Source organism: Biomphalaria glabrata, chromosome 6, assembly GCF_947242115.1.
Source record: "Biomphalaria glabrata chromosome 6, xgBioGlab47.1, whole genome shotgun sequence".
Taxonomy (NCBI): Eukaryota; Metazoa; Mollusca; class Gastropoda; family Planorbidae; genus Biomphalaria; species Biomphalaria glabrata.
In genome coordinates, this window is record NC_074716.1 from 21,554,117 (window position 1) to 21,575,191 (window position 21,075).

General features: G+C 40.4%; 1 protein-coding gene across 9 annotated transcripts in view; it reads left to right on the forward strand.

Moving 5' to 3' along the window:
- Nucleotides 1-1,279: 1,279 nt before the first annotated feature.
- LOC106066321 (uncharacterized) overlaps nucleotides 1,280-21,075 on the forward strand; it is a 37,670-nt gene continuing 17,874 nt past the window's right edge. Inside the window, exons 1-2 of one of the 9 annotated variants that reach the window (XM_056032798.1) lie at nucleotides 1,280-1,420; nucleotides 2,088-2,497. In XM_056032798.1, the coding sequence (XP_055888773.1) occupies nucleotides 2,491-2,497 (7 nt within the window). In that variant the 5' untranslated portion in view covers nucleotides 1,280-1,420; nucleotides 2,088-2,490. Of the gene's footprint in view, nucleotides 1,497-2,015; nucleotides 2,498-21,075 lie in introns of all 9 variants that reach the window. The other 8 variants (XM_056032803.1, XM_056032802.1, XM_056032800.1 and 5 more) reach the window with 8 other exon arrangements.

Consider the following 21,075-nt stretch of genomic DNA (forward strand, 5'->3'; position numbering starts at 1 on the left):
GCCTTTACTTTTCCCCAACTAATGTCAGGTACCCATTAGAGCTGAGTGGACTCAGAGGCGCCCAAGGATTCCAAAGTTGAAAATCCCAGTCTTCACCAGGATTCGAACCCGGGACCCCCGCGCCTCCCCTGGCCTAACTGATGTCTTATAATTGATCTAGCTGTTTTGAAAAGGCTCGATCAATCTCTTAATCGAATCCTCAAAAAAAAAATTTCCACAATAAAAAAAAAAATGTTCTGGAAAATAAAGTTTACAAGATTAGGCTACTATTCGTTTTAAATTAGGTCTAACTTATAATGCATACTAATTAGCATTTTCTCTTTAAAAACTGCTTGCATAACTGATTTTAAAAAATATATTTTTCGCTTTCAGAAAAAAAAAAAAGTAGCAGTTGCATCAGAACTTTGAATGGTCTAAAATATTGTGATGTCGGATTTTCAATATCTTTTCTAGTTTACGAGATCTAAACGGGACAGACGGACAGACATTTCGCACAAAACTAATAGCGTCTTTTCCCCTTTCGGGGGCCGCTAAAAAGAGCGACTTATAGCTTATCCTAAATGCGTTGTTAGTTAAAAAGATTATTGTTTAATGTGTTGTCATCAACAATGAATAATCGTGCAAAGTTTCAACTTGATCTGAGAATGGGAAGTGGGAGAAATAAGGTGTAAAAGATTCCACCCAGACAAAGTGAGTTGATATCAGCATATATCCCTGACTTTCGCCATAGGGTGATGTGACAGTTCGCGTAACTAATCCTCCACTGTTTCAAGTCGGCCGTGTTAATATAAGTTCTGTTAAAAAACATTTTAAAATACGCACAAAAGGACACATTGATAATGATACTTTTAATAACATGATCTAGATCTAATGCATTTAGATTTGTAGGCCTATACAATTTGTGTACAGTAGGTAAATATTAATTTTATTCAATAAGGTCTCTCATTAAAAATATTTTAATTTCATTATCAGATAATTAAATAGTACCAGCCAGAGACTTTTTACAAATTTGTTTGATAGACAGGAATTATGTTCCCACAGCGCGGTAGACTCATAACAAAAAGTCATGTCCCCTTTATGTTACATGGCCAAGGCCCTTAACTGTGTCGTAGTAAACACTTACCTGAGAGGCTTTTGTAGTTTGAAAACACAACCAGGTCGATTTTTTTTCTCAACTCAGCGCTGGGACGCAGACGTAGGGTACACGCATGCGCCACAAGTTAGTGTCAAAGAAAAAATATGCGTCCCAAATTGCCTGCTTCGCACAGGTACACAGTTGACACTCGTTTTAGCCTTACCTTAGGTCCTATAGAAAAACTAGGGCCTTAGAGAGACAGAGAATGTTAGGTGTGTCACATGACCTTTATTGGCGACAAAATGGAATGAAACAGGAAACGTTTTCCTTCATCTATGTTATCAAGTGACGTTTTATTTGTGCTTTTGGCTATTTCTTTGCCATTAAGTTTTAGAAGTGAATGGCTATAGAGTATAGACTAGTATAAACACTATAGTAGTATAGTCTAAGTCTATTAGATTAGTCATCATTAGTAGCCTATGCTATAGACTAGAGTCTAGTAGTAGTTTACTAGATCTAGTAGACTAAGTAGTATAGATTATAGATATACATAGACCTAGAATTAGAACCTATGATTTATTATATTTATAAATTTCTAGACCTAATCAGTAATCTACAGCCATAGTTACTAGATCTAGATCTAAAATCTAATCAGACTAGATATATTATATATACTTAATATTATAATACTATAGATAATCATAAAGGACTCTAGTATAAGTATACAGAATACGTAGAGATCTATTTGAGTCCAATGATCTAGATCCTTATAATACTATATATTCTACATGTGTCATAAGAAAATCTAAATCTACTAACTAAAATATAAATATAGATCTTTTCTAGATGTACTATCAAAAGTATCATATATTATAGTAAATAGAGACCTAGAGGTAAAGAGTAGTAGTCTACTAGTAACTAGAAATTTTACTATTACTAGACTCTCATTAAGAATCTTAACTAGATGTTAACTATAATCATAACTCAAAACAACAGTGTTTTAATTTTCAAGATGTAGAGATCTATATCTGAATGTTGAAATTCTACAAAACATTGAAGTTCTAGATAAGAACAGAACCTGGGCCATAACAAAAAATATATTTGTAAGTTTGAATCAAGACCTAGACACTAAACCCATGCTTAATATTAATTTTAAACCTTAAGAGATGGTCTAATCAGTCTTCAATTAGGAGTATTTTCATAAATATTCTACATTCTGGATTAAGTCTGTACTGAACTTGAATCCTGAAAATGTTACCACTACTACTGGCTGTTTTTCATAAAAAAAAAGTTCTTTTAATTCAGTGACCCAATTCATTTCATAAATCTGACATGAATTGGACTAATGAGCTAAGTGGATATATCAGTTGGAAAATGTAATCGTTTTACATCAAATAATAATATGTGAAAGAATCATGACAGGTATGTAAAATGTTCTGGACTTTTATTGTAAATAAAATATATTTGTATTTAATCAATTTAATAGATGATTTTAGTCATGCTTTATGTTATGTTAAACTAACAGAATTTTAAGTTGTATGTTGTTATTAAAACTCAACATCAATTAAAATCTAAACTTTGCATGAATATAATAATAAATCTATATTAGATCATTAGAGATGCCAAGTTTTAAAAATGTCTTTACTTCAGTTGTATTTACTTTGTTTTATGTTTTACCTTTGAAAATACATTGAGCAGCACTGTTCATTTCTGCTAGTTTAATATACATATTAGAGACTGGTATAATGTAACAATAAATCAACTTTTTCATTAAATCTTGATAAATAATATATATACAACCATATAACCTATTTGATGAAACTTGGTGTGAATGTTACTTACCTAAATAAAAAGAAATACATATATATTTCTATGGAAAAATGAAATTCTATGACAAACTGTGTAAATCCATTTTCACATTATTTTAGATTAAACATAAATATGTTCTGTCAATGGATAAACCTATTTTCACAGCTCACTTTCCTTTTCATGAGTAAATTAAAAAAATGGTCAAACCATTGCTTTCTGACATAATCTTCCCTTGTATGACAAATCGAAATGCACTATATCAGTATAATGCCCACATTAAGACCAGAAGGTCCTATCAGGGTTTGAATAAATATAATTATATCTATATTTCCAGAGAAAGTTTGTCAATCACTAAATGTACTTTAACTTGAATTTTAAGGCTAGCCTATATACAACCAATAAGATCTAATTGTTTGGGGTTTTAAATGACATATATATCTATATATCAGTGCGAATCTTAGGCTTCCTTGTTGTATAAATAAAGTCTGTAGATCTATATGATTTGATGAAATTAATTTAAAAAAAAAAAGAAAACGTTTGCGAAACATCTCAAAAATAGCAAAACTCTATAGCTCTATGACTACTAACCTAGCTATAATTCAAAGTTTATTTACTAATGTTTAGATCTACTTGTTAGACTACATATGTTTGAAGACCATTGTTGTTGTTTTTTTTTTGTGAAATGTCGAAACATTAAATTGTTTGTCTGGTGATCGCAAATCGTCCTTGAAGCACAAATGTGCTTTTGGTGCTATATGAATTTAACTTGGGTCATATTTGTTGATTTAGATATAGATACAGGAAGGTTTTCAATTCATTGTTTATTTTTCGGTCTTAATTTTTTGTTTTTCTGTTCATTTGGGACCACACTATTCACTAAGGCCTCCAATTACCTAAGGCCGGCCCTAGGTCAACCAGTAAGAATTCAGAAGCGCACGCCGAGCTATGTACAGAAAAAGACCATGCCAAATTGAACAATATTAATTTTCTCCCCGCAAAGAGCAAATCTTTCAATCAGACCAGGACACAAACATAGATGGTATAGGCCTACAATAAAATTATATCTTCTAAATATAATAAATAAATCTCACACACCTATCCCAATGCCGTCAGTGCTCCCACTCTTTTGTAGAATGTCCACCACACACCCACCATATTACTTTAACAACTCATCAAACCCAGAGCAGAGCATATCAGTCCTTACTAGAGCCTCCAGCCCAGCTGTAGCACGCTCGCTAAAAGTAGAATAGTCCAAAATGATGAAATACGTTTGCTTTATACAAAAGTGCATCAACACACACTGACATTGCTTTGGTTCGTAATTTCTAGATCTAGACGTTTAGTAGTTGGAGAGAAACATCTCCTTACGCTCCCACACAAAGACTGACATAGCTTTGGTTCATATTTTACTTTGAAACCTAAGTCTTAAAAAGTTGAGCGACTCCCACTTTCGAAATTGCTTTGGTTCATATTTTACTTTGAAACCTAAGTCTTAAAAAGTTGAGCGACTCCCACTTTCGAAACTATTAAATAATTCGCATGTCACATTTTATTTACAATGGCATGGCTTCTATAGTTTTGTTTTATCTTATGCCCCAACATTTGTATTACCAGCGCCCACTTACTAGACAAAACAGTTTGTCACTATTGTCCATTAGACAGGTTGCATAGAGTTCACACATAGCTGTGGCAATTGGTTTTTAAAGTGACTCACTGTCAGTAGGCCTACTCTATTTAACTTGTGTGCAATTCACAGACACATGCAGTAGTGCTAGATGCTCTCGTAAACGACCTCAAATACAGAACAAATATTTATGTTGCAAAGTGCTCTTCTGACATCTAGAAGACTATTGCAAGTGCCATTCGACCATGGGTTGCCTGAATCAGTCTTGAAAACCAATGACTAGGTTGAGTTTACATTTTCAATAAACACTAGTGACTAAACACTTTCTTGGAACTTAATAATTGTCCAAGTTTTTAAAGGCATGTATTTTATAAAATATTCCATAGATTTGCAATGTCTTAATGCAGGCAGGCCCTATCATTGTAATATTATTTACTATTGTTTTACCTTCTCAGGAAAGTAATCCAAGATGAGGGATTACTTTTGTGTAAAATTTATGAGTGAATAATTGAATAATTTATTCTCTTTGCGCAAATTATTATAACTTTAGAGGTTAGAGGGCTGTATGCAATATACTTGTCACTGGTTTTCCTGTCTGGCTCAGGCAACCCAATCCATGCTCTAATAACACTAGGGAAGAAGGAGCATTTGTACAAATTTGTCCTAGCATATAGAACGAGGAATGTCGAGTTATTCTGCTTTATTAAAATTAACATCTCAAGTTGCAATAATTAAATCAAGCACATTTTTTGTCCTCACATAAACTCAAAACTTCGTAATAAATAAAGAACAGAAACGTCATCCACAAATTAAAATTTAAACGTAAAGGCAATCAATTCAACAAGGATAATTATAGATTTGGATCACAAATTCACATGAAATAGATTTATTAAATGAAGCTAAATTAGTAATATGAATTGAACGACTTTTTCAAGTTTCTTTAAATACCGGTATTTCTGGACCCGCGTTGTGACTTCACAAAATAAAAGTCCCTGGGAGAGAAAAGCCGCTATAGCAGGGGTGGGCAACCTTTTTGTATCGAGGGCCGCATTAAAAAAAAAGTTTTATATATCTATATAAAAAGATATATATATCTTAGAAATATACGCTAGCTAAGTGTGTAGAATATTTTTTAATTCATATTTACACTGTATTATAGTCACGTTTCTTTCTTTCTTTTTTTTTACACTCCGCGTTGAAAAATTACAACAAGGGTTTGCAATTTTTTAAACCAATTTTACGATTTTTTTTTTAATTGCTGTTGACTTTTTATATCACAATATCCCCACAAATATACAGTTGTACTTAATGTGCAGTATTTTACTTTTTACACTCGTGCATAATGTTCCGGATCTGTGAAACTAGCTTACTAGTTGATACCCCTGTGATAGCTGTCTAATTACAGTCAGTTAACATTGTCTAGTAATTATAATTGTTTGGTTTCCACAAATAAATGTTTGCTCACTGAAAGAGACAATAATATATGTTCCGGAAGTTGAATGTCGGGACGAGCGAAGCCTGCCATTGTGGAGCATCACCAGAGAATGCTGACCATGCCCTTCAAGGTTGCATACTAAATCAAGACACCCGAAAGAGACTCTCCAAAGACTATTCGGAGAACTGCCTGATCCGGAAATCACTGCGAGGTTCATCTCAGATATAGGATTACTGATCTGAACCCTTTTAACATGTAAAATGAGAACGAAGAAGAAGAAGAACAGATGTATGTGTACCCAAATAGTGTGAACAGCAGCAAAGTTTTTTTAAGTGTGGAAATACAGCTTCTGGCATCCATAAGACTCCCGTGGTAGTACTGACTGGAGCTTCTCTTTGCTTGGAGTTATGTCCTCTGGGGCGAATCTGCTTCTGCGATAAATGTTGAGCTGATGGTATTGAAAACTGGTTCTTGACGTCTAAAATTTGCTTTTATAAATTGCACAATAAAGGAATCTTAATAAGTGTTGTACTTTTATTTATTTCACTAAAAATTGTTTCACCTTTCAGCAAAGGAAAATGACAGAAACTATTTTCTTTTGCTTGCCTGTAGAAATGGGAAAGCCTTGTTTGAAAAGATTTAACATGCATTTATATTTCATATGTAAACAACCAATCGCAACAGCAATAATTAAAAACATGAAATCTGTCTTCCACTCTTCATTAGAAATATTGGTAACAAAGTCACAGTCAATGTCCTTAAGTAACATAACAATTTTATCCTTGAGATTTTATATCTCCTTTGCCTTCCCCTTGCTACGCTAGCGGATACATTGGAATATTTTGTTTATAAATCGGAACTCCCTGTCGTTAACACCCCCCCCCCTAGCTCTAATAAGTTTAATTAATGTGAAATTGTGGCCAAGATTATATCGAAATTTTATTGCAGCTTTGTGCATACTTTCCTGTTTAGAGTTTATGTTTGGGATATTCTTTATTTAAAAATATTTTTTTACTCAGTCAAAGATTGAGCTCCATCAGTCGTTACACTTTCCATCTTGTTCCAAGCCTACCCAACACTCAGACATTGTGTCTTGAATCGAGGGTATTGATGTATAGCCATAGCCAATAAGCATAATCTTCGTTTACTTAAAACTTTCATAATGAGACAGTTTCAATAATTTATATAGATAATATATTTAATATTTGCATTTTTATATGTATATACTGTGGGCACACCTGGTTTCTATAGGTGTCGGCGGGCCGCATAAAACACTTAAGCGGGCCGCATGTGGCCCACGGGCCGTAATTTGCCCACCCCTGCGCTATAGGATTTGTCTGTGCTTGATTGTCAAGGTGAGATTTCAGACAGCACAAACATAAAAGCGTTTTTTTTTTTTTCTACGGAGACCCAAAAAGAAAAACAACAGTATTTAGACCTACAGTGTACTTTCTTGATAATACACTTTCTGTGTCTAGGTGACACTATATGACCTAGATATTGATAATACACTTTCAGTGTCTAAGTGACAGTTATGACCTATATCTAAATGGTAGTATATGACCTATATCTTGATAATACACTTTCAGTGTCTAAGTGACAGTATATGACCTATATCTAAATGGTAGTATATGACCTATATCTTGATAAGACACTTTCAGTATCTAATTGACAGTATATGACCTATATATAAGTGACAGTATATGACCTATATTTAAGTGAAAATATATGACATATATCTAAGTGACAGTATATGACCTATATCAGTAGCTGTAAATATTCACATAAAATGTGCCCCCCCCTTTTTTTTTCCACCCACGGTTGACCGAAGTGTAGAGTCCAGAATCGAGTGAATCATGGTCCATGAACCAAGTGTTGAATCAGTGTGTGTTAACCTATTGTTGTGGCATCCTTTCGGCGGTTCGAATATGGACAGGGAATGACTGGATGTCAAAATCGGCCCGGGCAATCCGGGCAATGCAATCCGGCCCCCAAATAACACGAAGGGCATCGAATTATACATATCCCAAAATCATTATGTTAAGTTTCTAATGTGACGACAACTGGGTTTACTAACATAATGCATTTCTACTGGTAGGTAGCCTGCATGGTTAGCTATATGGACAGTTTACTTCATGATTTTTAAAACTATTTGGTATTAGTCTACTAAATGACACTTGAAATTGGATTTTTTTATAACGCGAAATAAAATCATGCTACCATATAAGCCTATATAAACATAACACTTTACTTGTTATTCACAGACAAGGCTCGTTAAGATCCCCCATAAACGAACTCTTCGATTGTATCCAAATGGATTACTCGTAGAACTTTTTTATCAACAATCATCTTGAAAGTTTCTGCCTTTTGTTAGGATGCTTCTTAGCCTATTCTTTACACATCTTTAATATGCAGTGACTTCGTTCACAAGCTCCTTGCGTAAAAGACAGCATAATTCAATACATTTGACATCTATTTAAAATTGTGTATCTATAACAGCAACTATCGTATCATCTGTACGTTCTCCTCGGACACATTTGTACAAATGCTCCTTATTCTTCCCTAGCGCTATTAGAGCATGGAATGGGATGCCTAAGCTAGCCAGGAAAACCAGTGACTTGGCAGAATTTAGGTCATTGGTTAATATGCATGACTAAATGCATAACGTGTAGGACGTAATCATCTTCTTTTTTTGAAGTAACGTCTGTTTAAATAAGAGACGGGTTCACTCCTAGCCACGTTCTCGTACTCCATCTCTTCATTCTCAATTCTTTTGTCCGGCCACCTCACAAGCTCATCTGTAGCTTTCTTAATAACTTGTAGATCTAGATTATTCTAGATCCTACATCTTGGAGTTGGCAACATACATACACAATGTTATATGCTCTTAGACTATCGTGTTCATTTGTGTAAAGGTAATTGAAAATCCTTGTGGAAAACAATAGGCCTACGGTCAATATTGTTTCATATTGTAGCTAAGTCTCTTTGTATTCGGTTTAAGTCTACATCTTCGTTGTCTTGGCATTAGTGTTTCTTCGTTGGATAACGTAGCTTGATCTCCAGGAATATATATGACTGTGTTTTGTTCATTCACAGACGATGTCAGCATGAGATTTAACAACGATTTTTGAATATCTTGGGCTTGCGGGGACACAGATTTATAATTTCACTGCATTTCTTTGGCAAAGGATTCCAGCAATATTTGTTTTCTTAACTTTTTTTGTTTCTGCTCCTCCTTTGTTCTTCTTTTTCTATTCACTTTTTTTTTATCACTGCTCAAGATAGTAATTGTGAAGGTTACAAGAATAAAAAATGAAGATGCAAAAACTCATCCATACCAATAACTATTTGAATGTGACTGGATGTTCCATCTATAAGACTGGGAGCGTTGTGATTGGCCCCTTTATAGATTCATCCGAATATATTCACACCAATGTGAACTTTATTGTATTATAAGAAATATAGGCCTTATGTTGCTTGTTAATCGCTTAGTGAGTATTCCCCATAAGGGATGAAGCCTATAAAAAGCAATGTCTGCAAATGTAGGCTATATATAGCTATTACATTATTTCTGAAAATGCGTTAGATTAGTAGCCCTGTAGAGTAGTCTGTAAATCAAGACGCTACGAGTGCTCCTATTATAAAAGAATATTATTAAATCTTTTTACAATTTAATGCGAGACTTAGTGGCATCCACGCGACCATTTCACTCGCGCTACAGGGCATTTGCCCGAATGCCCATATAGACAGTCCACCCCTGAATATGGATTTATAAATCCTTTAAATCAGTGATTCCCAAAGTGGTCTATATAGATCCCCAGGGTTCTACGAAGACTTCCAAGGGGTCTACGAAAGTGAAAAAATAAATTGGGCGTCTATGAGATGTCCACAGGGGTCTACGATAATGAATTTTATTTAAGCAGTTCGTGACTTTAATTTTCACATCCCATTATTGTAATTATTTCATACACTAATTTCACTAATATATGATTTGTACCTTAGTTAATCCTTCAAATACATATCTTGTTAATCAAACGAAAAATTGTTGTTTTTAATTTTAAAAATTATTTCAATAGCTTAATTTTGTCTACATGTAACTAATGTTTCACAAAAAGAAATATAGATTGTACAGCGTGGAGTATTTAAAATTGGGATTCATTCCTTTCTTGTCAAACAAGCAGTTGCCTAAGTGCCTTTTTATGACGATATGAAACTAGTTTTGCTGGAGGATCATTTGAAACAATGCCACCCTGATATAACTGCAAGGCAGTAGAGGTTTGAATTCTATTTTCCTTCTGCTAGGTGGGTTGCAAGTCAAGGTCAATGAGTCCTTTCTGCTCAAAGCTTAGGTTTAGGGAAAGCCTTCTCCTATTAGTGAAAACAGTTCCGCGATCGAATATTTGAGCCAGACACCAAAGATCAAGAAATACAGATAATTAATTAATTAATTAATCACTATTTAATGTTTGAAGGACTACTTCATAGAACAACAAATTCCTACATGAAACATAATATCGGTAGTAACGGATGATGAACCGGCAAGAAAAATATTTCCAGTGTGTTTGGTGATTCCAGTAATTCATATTGTTTTTATTTTTTTTTTATAGGTTTCAATTGGAATTTGAATATCAAGTACAGAACTAGATCTCTTTTACTTACCATTCAGCTTTCAATTACTTTTTCACTCTTCCATTCACTACATTTGCTTTAAAAATGGAGTTGATGAATTTGCAAAAATGCAATATAAGTTAAGCAGGGGGGTCAACGGAAAACCAGAAAACATGGCAAGGGGTCTACGAGACAAAAAAAGTTTGGGAACCACTGGTCTAAATCTAGGTCATAATTCTTCCAAACCCAATTCAGTGCTTAAATCGATAGTAAAATAGGAAGGAGTTTGTTGTTTATTGAAAGCATTGTGTTGGTCTTTGTGTTTGCTTGTATGTAAACATCATGTCTTTCTTTATGCACGTTTTGTGTGTGTAGTCGTGTAGGCCTACATGATAAACGTCAGCGCCTGTTTTCTGTTGCAGGCGGGAACCAATTTATATGGGAACTAAAGCTTTGGCTATTTACCTACAAAACAAGTTTGGTTGAAATAGTGCAGACTGAGAGACATCTACATTTCCGTGTCACGGGCCATGTTAACACAAACATGTCATGAAGTGGAATGGAATCATGTCCCTGCGGCATTATTATGCTATTAAGACACGCGTGGCCGGAGAGTAACTGATCATGATTCGGACGGAACTCGAGTCGTAGCTCTAATACGCATGTCATTATTTTACGTAACGTGCTGACGTGATATAATTTGAGAACGTGTGTGTGTGTGGGGGGGGGGGGGGCGGGGTCAGTCCACGCGCGTTTGAAGTCGAAAGATTTTTTTTTGGGGGGGGGGGGGTGTAGGCCTACATGTCACAAATGATGATTTCCTAGTTCCAGCATTCTCTTTTCGCGGTTGCTCTGTTGGGTTATTCTGTGTTTAATCTTACTGGTCCACGCTAAATGAGTAACTCTCGTCAGCTCTTAATTCAGGGCTAAAAGATTTATGACGCTGACAATTTAGGCCTACATTACACATGTACTCTACACTTGTAATATACAGCTCAGACATAGATCGAAATAATTAAGAGAAATAAAGTAGGCCTACATCGAAAAATACTACAATGACAATTTTTAAATATTGAATGTCATCACCCTCTCTCCCCTCTCCCCCCCACACACACATTTGAGTCCCTTGTATCACCAAAAATAAAAAAAATAAAGGACAATCAAGATTAAGGCTAATAAAAAAAAAACGCCCTCAATAAGCTGGTGGATAATGCTAGTGGAAATGTACTAGAAATCACGGGCTAAGAGGGGGGTTGTTGAAATGTTGGCTGGTTTATTGAACGTGAACAATAAAAAAAAAAAAAACAGGAGGACGGTTGCGGCCAAAATATTATGTGAAAATTAGCCTGCGATTTGCTGGGCCCTGGCCAAACAAAATATCGAGCCTATCCAATAGTTCGAATAAGAACTGAAAAAAACAAAACAGAAGACTAGTCAGAGAGTGCAAATAACACGTCAATAGGGCGGAGAATTGGGTTGGGAAGAGAAATGTTACTCGAATGGACGGGCCGATCCTATCCAACATAATAGATACTAGAATTCACTGCCCAAAAGAATATAGATGGGAGCGTTTACTTTTGGACCTTTCTATTAGACCTATCACTAATGTAAGAAAAAAGGTCCGTGTCAAAATAAACAATATATAGCCTGGAAACACATCAACGGATGTAGCCGGCAGATAATAGGTATGTCTACTAGACATGAAATAAAATATAACTTTCTGATGTAATTTTCACATGTAATGTTTACGAGAAACTGTGAAGGTAGCCTATATTTTGTGAGCTATCGTATTATTCGCTTACTCTTGAAATGTATTTTTAAGTGTAATGCACAATGATAAGACAAAGTTCCTCACAGCTAATAAAGATTACTATTATTATTGTTACTATTATTAATATTATGTTAGAAATGAACGAGTATTCATTCTCTGGCGCTGCCAGGGTCGAGTTTCGTTAAAGGGAAACAAAATTCATCGTAGTCCCTTTATTCGTTTCCACTGAGGAATTTTCTGTTGATTATTATTATAGGCCTAATCTTTATTATTATTGTTATTATTATTATTATTTATTATTATTGTTATCAGGGCTGGCCTTAGGCATAGGCAAACTAGGCAGCCCAGGGCCTGCGATTGGTGGGGGCCTCGCATAGGACTAAAAAAAAAAAATTTGGAGCAAGTCTCAAACATAACAAAGCTCTATTCCTCTATGTCTGCTAGACTAGCTCTAGTTTTTACCATGACTCAAGGTTTGTAAATGAATGGTTAGATTGACTTGTTAGAAAACCTTTTGGTGAACATGTCGAGACGTTATTTCGATTGTAGAGCATCAAAAGGCTAGCGACAAGAGGTTGGCTTTAGAAAGAGTGGTCAAGGAATCGGCTTATTTGCAGAAAAGGTTATGAACACGGTCACAGAAGATGAAGGTTCAAGCGATGTAGAGGCAAGTCACCACATCTGCTTCGACTGGAAAGATCTAGGCTTATTGTCTTCAATTAGCTATTCAAAAAATGTGTCGAAAATACATTGATTGATTTCGATACAGATAGGCCTATGTGTTTGATAAATAACTTGATTTTATCTTGTCGTCATTTAGTTTTAATTCTCATTTGGGGCCACCACTTCGCCTAAGGCCTTCAATTACTTAAGGCCGGCCCTGTTATTATTATGTACTATACACTGATAAAATACGTGTACATTTTCAAACGTGTACATGTGTACTATGAGCAGACACTATGTTTTTGATATATTGCCATTATTACTACACATTGGGTCTCTAAAATTCTAGATACTTCTGTCGATTATCTAGAGTAGTCTAGACTTTACTATGGTGTCAATACTGTGAACTGTGTGAAGTAAGACTAAGTTGGATACTCGCCCCCTAGAAAGTATTTTCCCTCTTCCAGGCCTCAGTTTACTTTCTTACTGCGACAGAGTGTTATCAATTAACGTAGCGGGTCTGAAAAAAAAAGGTGTACAGTCTCTAAGGTCAAATGTGACATTGTAAGACGCCATCTAGGCCACTCAGTACAGTGCTCTGAATGCTCTTGAACTTAAAAGAGACTATATACTAAACATTCCAAATAAGTGTCAAAAAGGGAATTCAAAGGTACATTCTTGTATTTTATGAAGTAAGACATTTATATAACTGTACATTGTGGCAAACATGAGTCAGATATTTGACTTATAAATACTGCATTTTAAAAAATTCTCGCTTCATTTATTTCAACAAAAGTTATGGTAAAATTAATGCTAGATCTATCGGTAGTACTTCAGTTGATCAATTCTATTCATTTTCCGTAAACAATTCTATGCGATTTGTGTATTAAAATAGGCGTAACAATAAAAAATATATTGTGGTCAAAATCAATGCCCATATTTTTGGTATATTCTTTAAAGAAGCCGTCAAGGGTCACCGAATCAACCAGAGCTACAATTAACTAAATTGTGAATTGCTACAAAGCGTGGTTTTATATATACTTACTTTTGTGATTTCATAGAAATGTTAGCATTCATTAACATTCATAGACACATCATACCACTCCTCCACACATCCCATCATACCACTCCTCCGCACGTCCCATCATACCACTCCTCCGCACGTCCCATCATACCACTCCTCCACATACCCCATCATACCACTCCTCCGCACGTCCCATCATACCACTCCTCCACACGTCCCATCATACCACTCCTCCACATACCCCATCATACCACTCCTCCACATACCCCATCATACCACTCCTCCACATACCCCATCATACCACTCCTCCACATACCCCATCATACCACTCCTCCACATACCCCATCATACCACTCCTCCACATACCCCATCATACCACTCCTCCACACATCCCATCATACCACTCCTCCACACATCCCATCATACCACTCCTCCACATACCCCATCGTACCACTCCTCCGCACGTCCCATCATACCACTCCTCCACATACCCCATCATACCACTCCTCCACATACCCCATCATACAACTCCTCCACACATCCCATCATACCACTCCTCCACACATCCCATCATACCACTCCTCCACACATCCCATCATACCACTCCTCCACACATCCCATCATACCACTCCTCCACATACCCCATCATACCACTCCTCCACATACCCCATCATACCACTCCTCCACATACCCCATCATACCACTCCTCCACATACCCCATCATACCACTCCTCCACATACCCCATCATACAACTCCTCCACATACCCCATCATACCACTAGTCCACACATCCCATCATACAACTCCTCCACATACCCCATCATACCACTCCTCCACACGTCCCATCATACCACTCCTCCGCACGTCCCATCATACCACTCCTCCACACGTCCCATCATACCACTCCTCCACACGTCCCATCATACCACTCCTCCACACGTCCCATCATACCACTCCTCCACATACCCCATCATACCACTCCTCCACATACCCCATCATACCACTCCTCCACATACCCCATCATACCACTCCTCCACACATCCCATCATACCACTCCTCCACACATCCCATCATACCACTCCTCCACATACCCCATCGTACCACTCCTCCGCACGTCCCATCATACCACTCCTCCACATACCCCATCATACCACTCCTCCACATACCCCATCATACAACTCCTCCACACATCCCATCATACCACTCCTCCACACATCCCATCATACCACTCCTCCACACATCCCATCATACCACTCCTCCACACATCCCATCATACCACTCCTCCACATACCCCATCATACCACTCCTCCACATACCCCATCATACCACTCCTCCACATACCCCATCATACCACTCCTCCACATACCCCATCATACAACTCCTCCACATACCCCATCATACCACTAGTCCACACATCCCATCATACAACTCCTCCACATACCCCATCATACCACTCCTCCACACGTCCCATCATACCACTCCTCCGCACGTCCCATCATACCACTCCTCCACACGTCCCATCATACCACTCCTCCACACGTCCCATCATACCACTCCTCCACACGTCCCATCATACCACTCCTCCACATACCCCATCATACCACTCCTCCACATACCCCATCATACCACTCCTCCACATACCCCATCATACCACTCCTCCACATACCCCATCATACCACTCCTCCACACATCCCATCATACCACTCCTCCACACATCCCATCATACCACTCCTCCACATACCCCATCGTACCACTCCTCCGCACGTCCCATCATACCACTCCTCCACATACCCCATCATACCACTCCTCCACATACCCCATCATACAACTCCTCCACACATCCCATCATACCACTCCTCCACACATCCCATCATACCACTCCTCCACACATCCCATCATACCACTCCTCCACACATCCCATCATACCACTCCTCCACATACCCCATCATACCACTCCTCCACATACCCCATCATACCACTCCTCCACATACCCCATCATACCACTCCTCCACATACCCCATCATACCACTCCTCCACATACCCCATCATACAACTCCTCCACATACCCCATCATACCACTAGTCCACACATCCCATCATACAACTCCTCCACACATCCCATCATACCACTCCTCCACATACCCCATCATACCACTCCTCCACATACCCCATCATACCACTAGTCCACACATCCCATCATACAACTCCTCCACACATCCCATCATACCACTCCTCCACACGTCCCATTATACCACTCCTCCACACATCCCATCATTCCACTCCTCCACATACCCCATCATACCACTCCTCCACACGTCCCATCATACCACTTCTCCACATACCCCATCATACCACTCCTCCGCACGTCCCATCATACCACTCCTCCACACGTCCCATCATACCACTCCTCCGCACGTCCCATCATACCACTCCTCCGCACGTCCCATCATACCACTCCTCCACACATCCCATCGTACCACTCCTCCACACATCCCATCGTACCACTCCTCCACACGTCCCATCATACCACTCCTCCGCACGTTCCATCATACCACTCCTCCACACGTCCCATCATACCACTCCTCCACACGTCCCATCATACCACTCCTCCGCACGTCCCATCATACCACTCCTCCGCACGTTCCATCATACCACTCCTCCACATACCCCATCATACCACTAGTCCACACATCCATACCCCATCATACCACTAGTCCACACATCCCATCATACAACTCCTCCACACATCCCATCATACCACTCCTCCACACGTCCCATTATACCACTCCTCCACACATCCCATCATACCACTCCTCCACACGTCCCATCATACCACTAGTCCACACATCCCATCATACCACTCCTCCACATACCCCATCATACCACTTCTCCTCATACCCCATCATACCACTAGTCCACACATCCCATCATACCACTCCTCCACACATCCCATCATACAACTCCTCCACATACCCCATCATACCACTCCTCCACATACCCCATCATACCACTAGTCCACACATCCCATCATACAACTCCTCCACACATCCCATCATACCACTCCTCCACACGTCCCATTATACCACTCCTCCACACATCCCATCATACCACTCCTCCACACGTCCCATCATACCACTAGTCCACACATCCCATCATACCACTCCTCCACATACCCCATCATACCACTTCTCCTCATACCCCATCATACCACTCCTCCGCACGTCCCATCATACCACTCCTCCACACATCCCATCATACCACTCCTCCACACGTCCCATCGTACCACTCCTCCGCACGTTCCATCATACCACTTCTCCACATACCCCATTATACCACTCCTCCACACGTCCCATCATACCACTCCTCCGCACGTCCCATCATACCACTCCTCCACACATCCCATCATACCACTCCTCCACATACCCCATCATACCACTAGTCCACACATCCCATCATACCACTCCTCCACATACCCCATCATACCACTTCTCCACATACCCCATCATACCACTCCTCCACACGTCCCATCATACCACTCCTCCACACATCCCATCATACCACTAGTCCACACATCCCATCATACCACTCCTCCACATATCCCATCATACCACTCCTCCGTACATCTCATCGTACCACTCCTCCACACATCCCATCATACAACTCCTCCACATATCCCACCATACCACTCCTTCACACATCCCATCATACCACTCCTCCACACATTCCATCACACCACTCCTCCACACGTCCCATCATACCACTCGTCCACACATCCCATCATACCACTCCTCCACACATCCCATCATACCACTCCTCCACACATCCCATCATACCACTCCTCCACACGTCCCATTATACCACTCCTCCACACATCCCATCATACTACTCCTCCACACGTCCCATCATACCACTAGTCCACACATTCCATCACACCACTCCTCCACACGTCCCATCATACCACTCGTCCACACATCCCATCATACCACTCCTCCACACATCCCATCATACCACTCCTCCACACATCCCATCATACCACTCCTCCACACGTCCCATTATACCACTCCTCCACACATCCCATCATACTACTCCTCCACACGTCCCATCATACCACTAGTCCACACATCCCATCATACCACTCCTCCACACGTCCCATCGTACCTCTTCTCCACACGTCCCATCGTACCACCCCTCCACACGTCCCATCGTACCACTCCTCCACACATCCCATCATACAACTCCTCCACATATCCCACCATACCACTCCTTCACACATCCCATCATACCACTCCTCCACACATCCCATCATACCACTCGTCCACACATCCCATCATACCAGTCGTCCACACATCCCATCATACACATCCCATCATACCACTCGTCCACACATCCCATCATACCACTCGTCCACACATCCCATCATACCACTCGTCCACATATCCCATCATACCACTCGTCCACACATCCCACCATACCACTCGTCCACACATCCCATCATACAGCTCGTCCACACATCCCACCATACCACTCGTCCACATGTACCATCATACCACTCGTCCACATATACCATCATACCACTCGTCCACACATCCCATCATACCACTCGTACACAGATACCATCATACCACTCGTCCACATATACCAACATACCACTCGTCCACACATCCCATCATACCACTCGTCCACACATCCCATCATACCACTCGTCCACATATACCATCATACCACTCGTCCACATATACCATCATACCACTTGTCCACATATTCCATCATACCACTCGTCCACATATAGCATCATACCACTCGTCCACACATCCCATCATACCACTCGTCCACACATACCATCATACCACTCGTCCACACATACCATCATACCACTCGTCCATATATACCATCATACCACTCGTCCACACATACCATCATACCACTCGTTCACACATACCACCATACCACTAGTCCACACATCCCACCACACCACTCGTCCACACATCCCATCATACCACTCGTCCGTACATCCCATCATACCACTCGTCCGTACATCCCATCATACCACTCGTCCGTACATTCCATCATACCACTCGTCCGTACGTCTCATCATACCACTCGTCCGTACATCCCATCATACCACTCGTCCACACATCCCACCACACCACTAGTCCACACATCCCATCATACCACTCGTCCGTACATCCCTTCATACCACTCGTCCACACATCCCACCACACCACTAGTCCAAACATCCCATTATACCACTCCTCCACACATCCCATCATACCACTCGTCCACACATCCCATCGTACCACTCCTCCACACGTCCCATCGTACCACTCCTCCACACGTCACATCGTACCACCCCTCCACACGTCCCATCGTACCACTCCTCCACACATCCCATCATACAACTCCTCCACATATCCCACCATACCACTCCTTCACACATCCCATCATACCACTCCTCCACACATCCCATCATACCACTCGTCCACACATCCCATCATACCACTCGTCCGTACATCCCTTCATACCACTCGTCCACACATCCCACCACACCACTAGTCCAAACATCCCATTATACCACTCCTCCACACATCCCATCATACCACTCGTCCACACATCCCATCGTACCACTCCTCCACACGTCCCATCGTACCACTCCTCCACACGTCACATCGTACCACCCCTCCACACGTCCCATCGTACCACTCCTCCACACATCCCATCATACAACTCCTCCACATATCCCACCATACCACTCCTTCACACATCCCATCATACCACTCCTCCACACATCCCATCATACCACTCGTCCACACATCCCATCATACCACTCGTCCACACATCCCATCATACCACTCGTCCACACATCCCATCATACCACTCGTCCACACATCCCATCATACACATCCCATCATACCACTCGTCCACACATCCCATCATACCACTCGTCCAAACATCCCACCATACCACTCGTCCACATGTACCATCATACCACTCGTCCACATACACCATCATACCACTCGTCCACACATCCCATCATACCACTCGTACACACATACCATCATACCACTCGTCCACCTATACCATCATACCACTCGTCCACATATACCATCATACCACTCGTCCACACATCCCATCATACCACTCGTACACACATCCCATCATACCACTCGTCCACATATACCATCATACCACTCGTCCACATATACCATCATACCACTCGTCCACATATTCCATCATACCACTCGTCCACATATAGCATCATACCACTCGTCCACACATCCCATCATACCACTGTCCACACATACCATCATACCACTCGTCCACACATACCATCATACCACTCGTCCACACATACCATCATACCACTCGTTCACACATACCACCATACCACTAGTCCACGCATCCCACCATACCACTCGTCCACACATACCACCATACCACTCGTCCACACATCCCACCACACCACTCCTCCACATATCCCATCATACCACTCGTCCACATATCCCATCATACCACTCGTCCACATATACCATCATACCACTCGTCCACATATACCATCATACCACTCGTCCACACATACCACTAGTCCACATATCCCACCATACCACTCGTCCACACATACCACCATACCACTCGTCCACACATCCCACCACACCACTCGTCCACACATCCCATCATACCACTCGTCCGTACATCCCATCATACCACTCGTCCGTACATCCCATCATACCACTCGTCCGTACATCCCATCATACCACTCGTCCGTACGTCCCATCATACCACTCGTCCGTACATCCCATCATACCACTCGTCCACACATCCCACCACACCACTAGTCCACACATCCCATCATACCACTCGTCCGTACATCCCATCATACCACTCGTCCACACATCCCACCACACCACTAGTCCACACATCCCATCATACCACTCGTCCGTACATCCCATCATACCACTAGTCCACACATCCCATCATACCACTCGTCCACACATTCCACCACACCACACCACTCGTCCACACATCCCATCATACCACTAGTCCACACATCCCACCACACCACTCGTCCG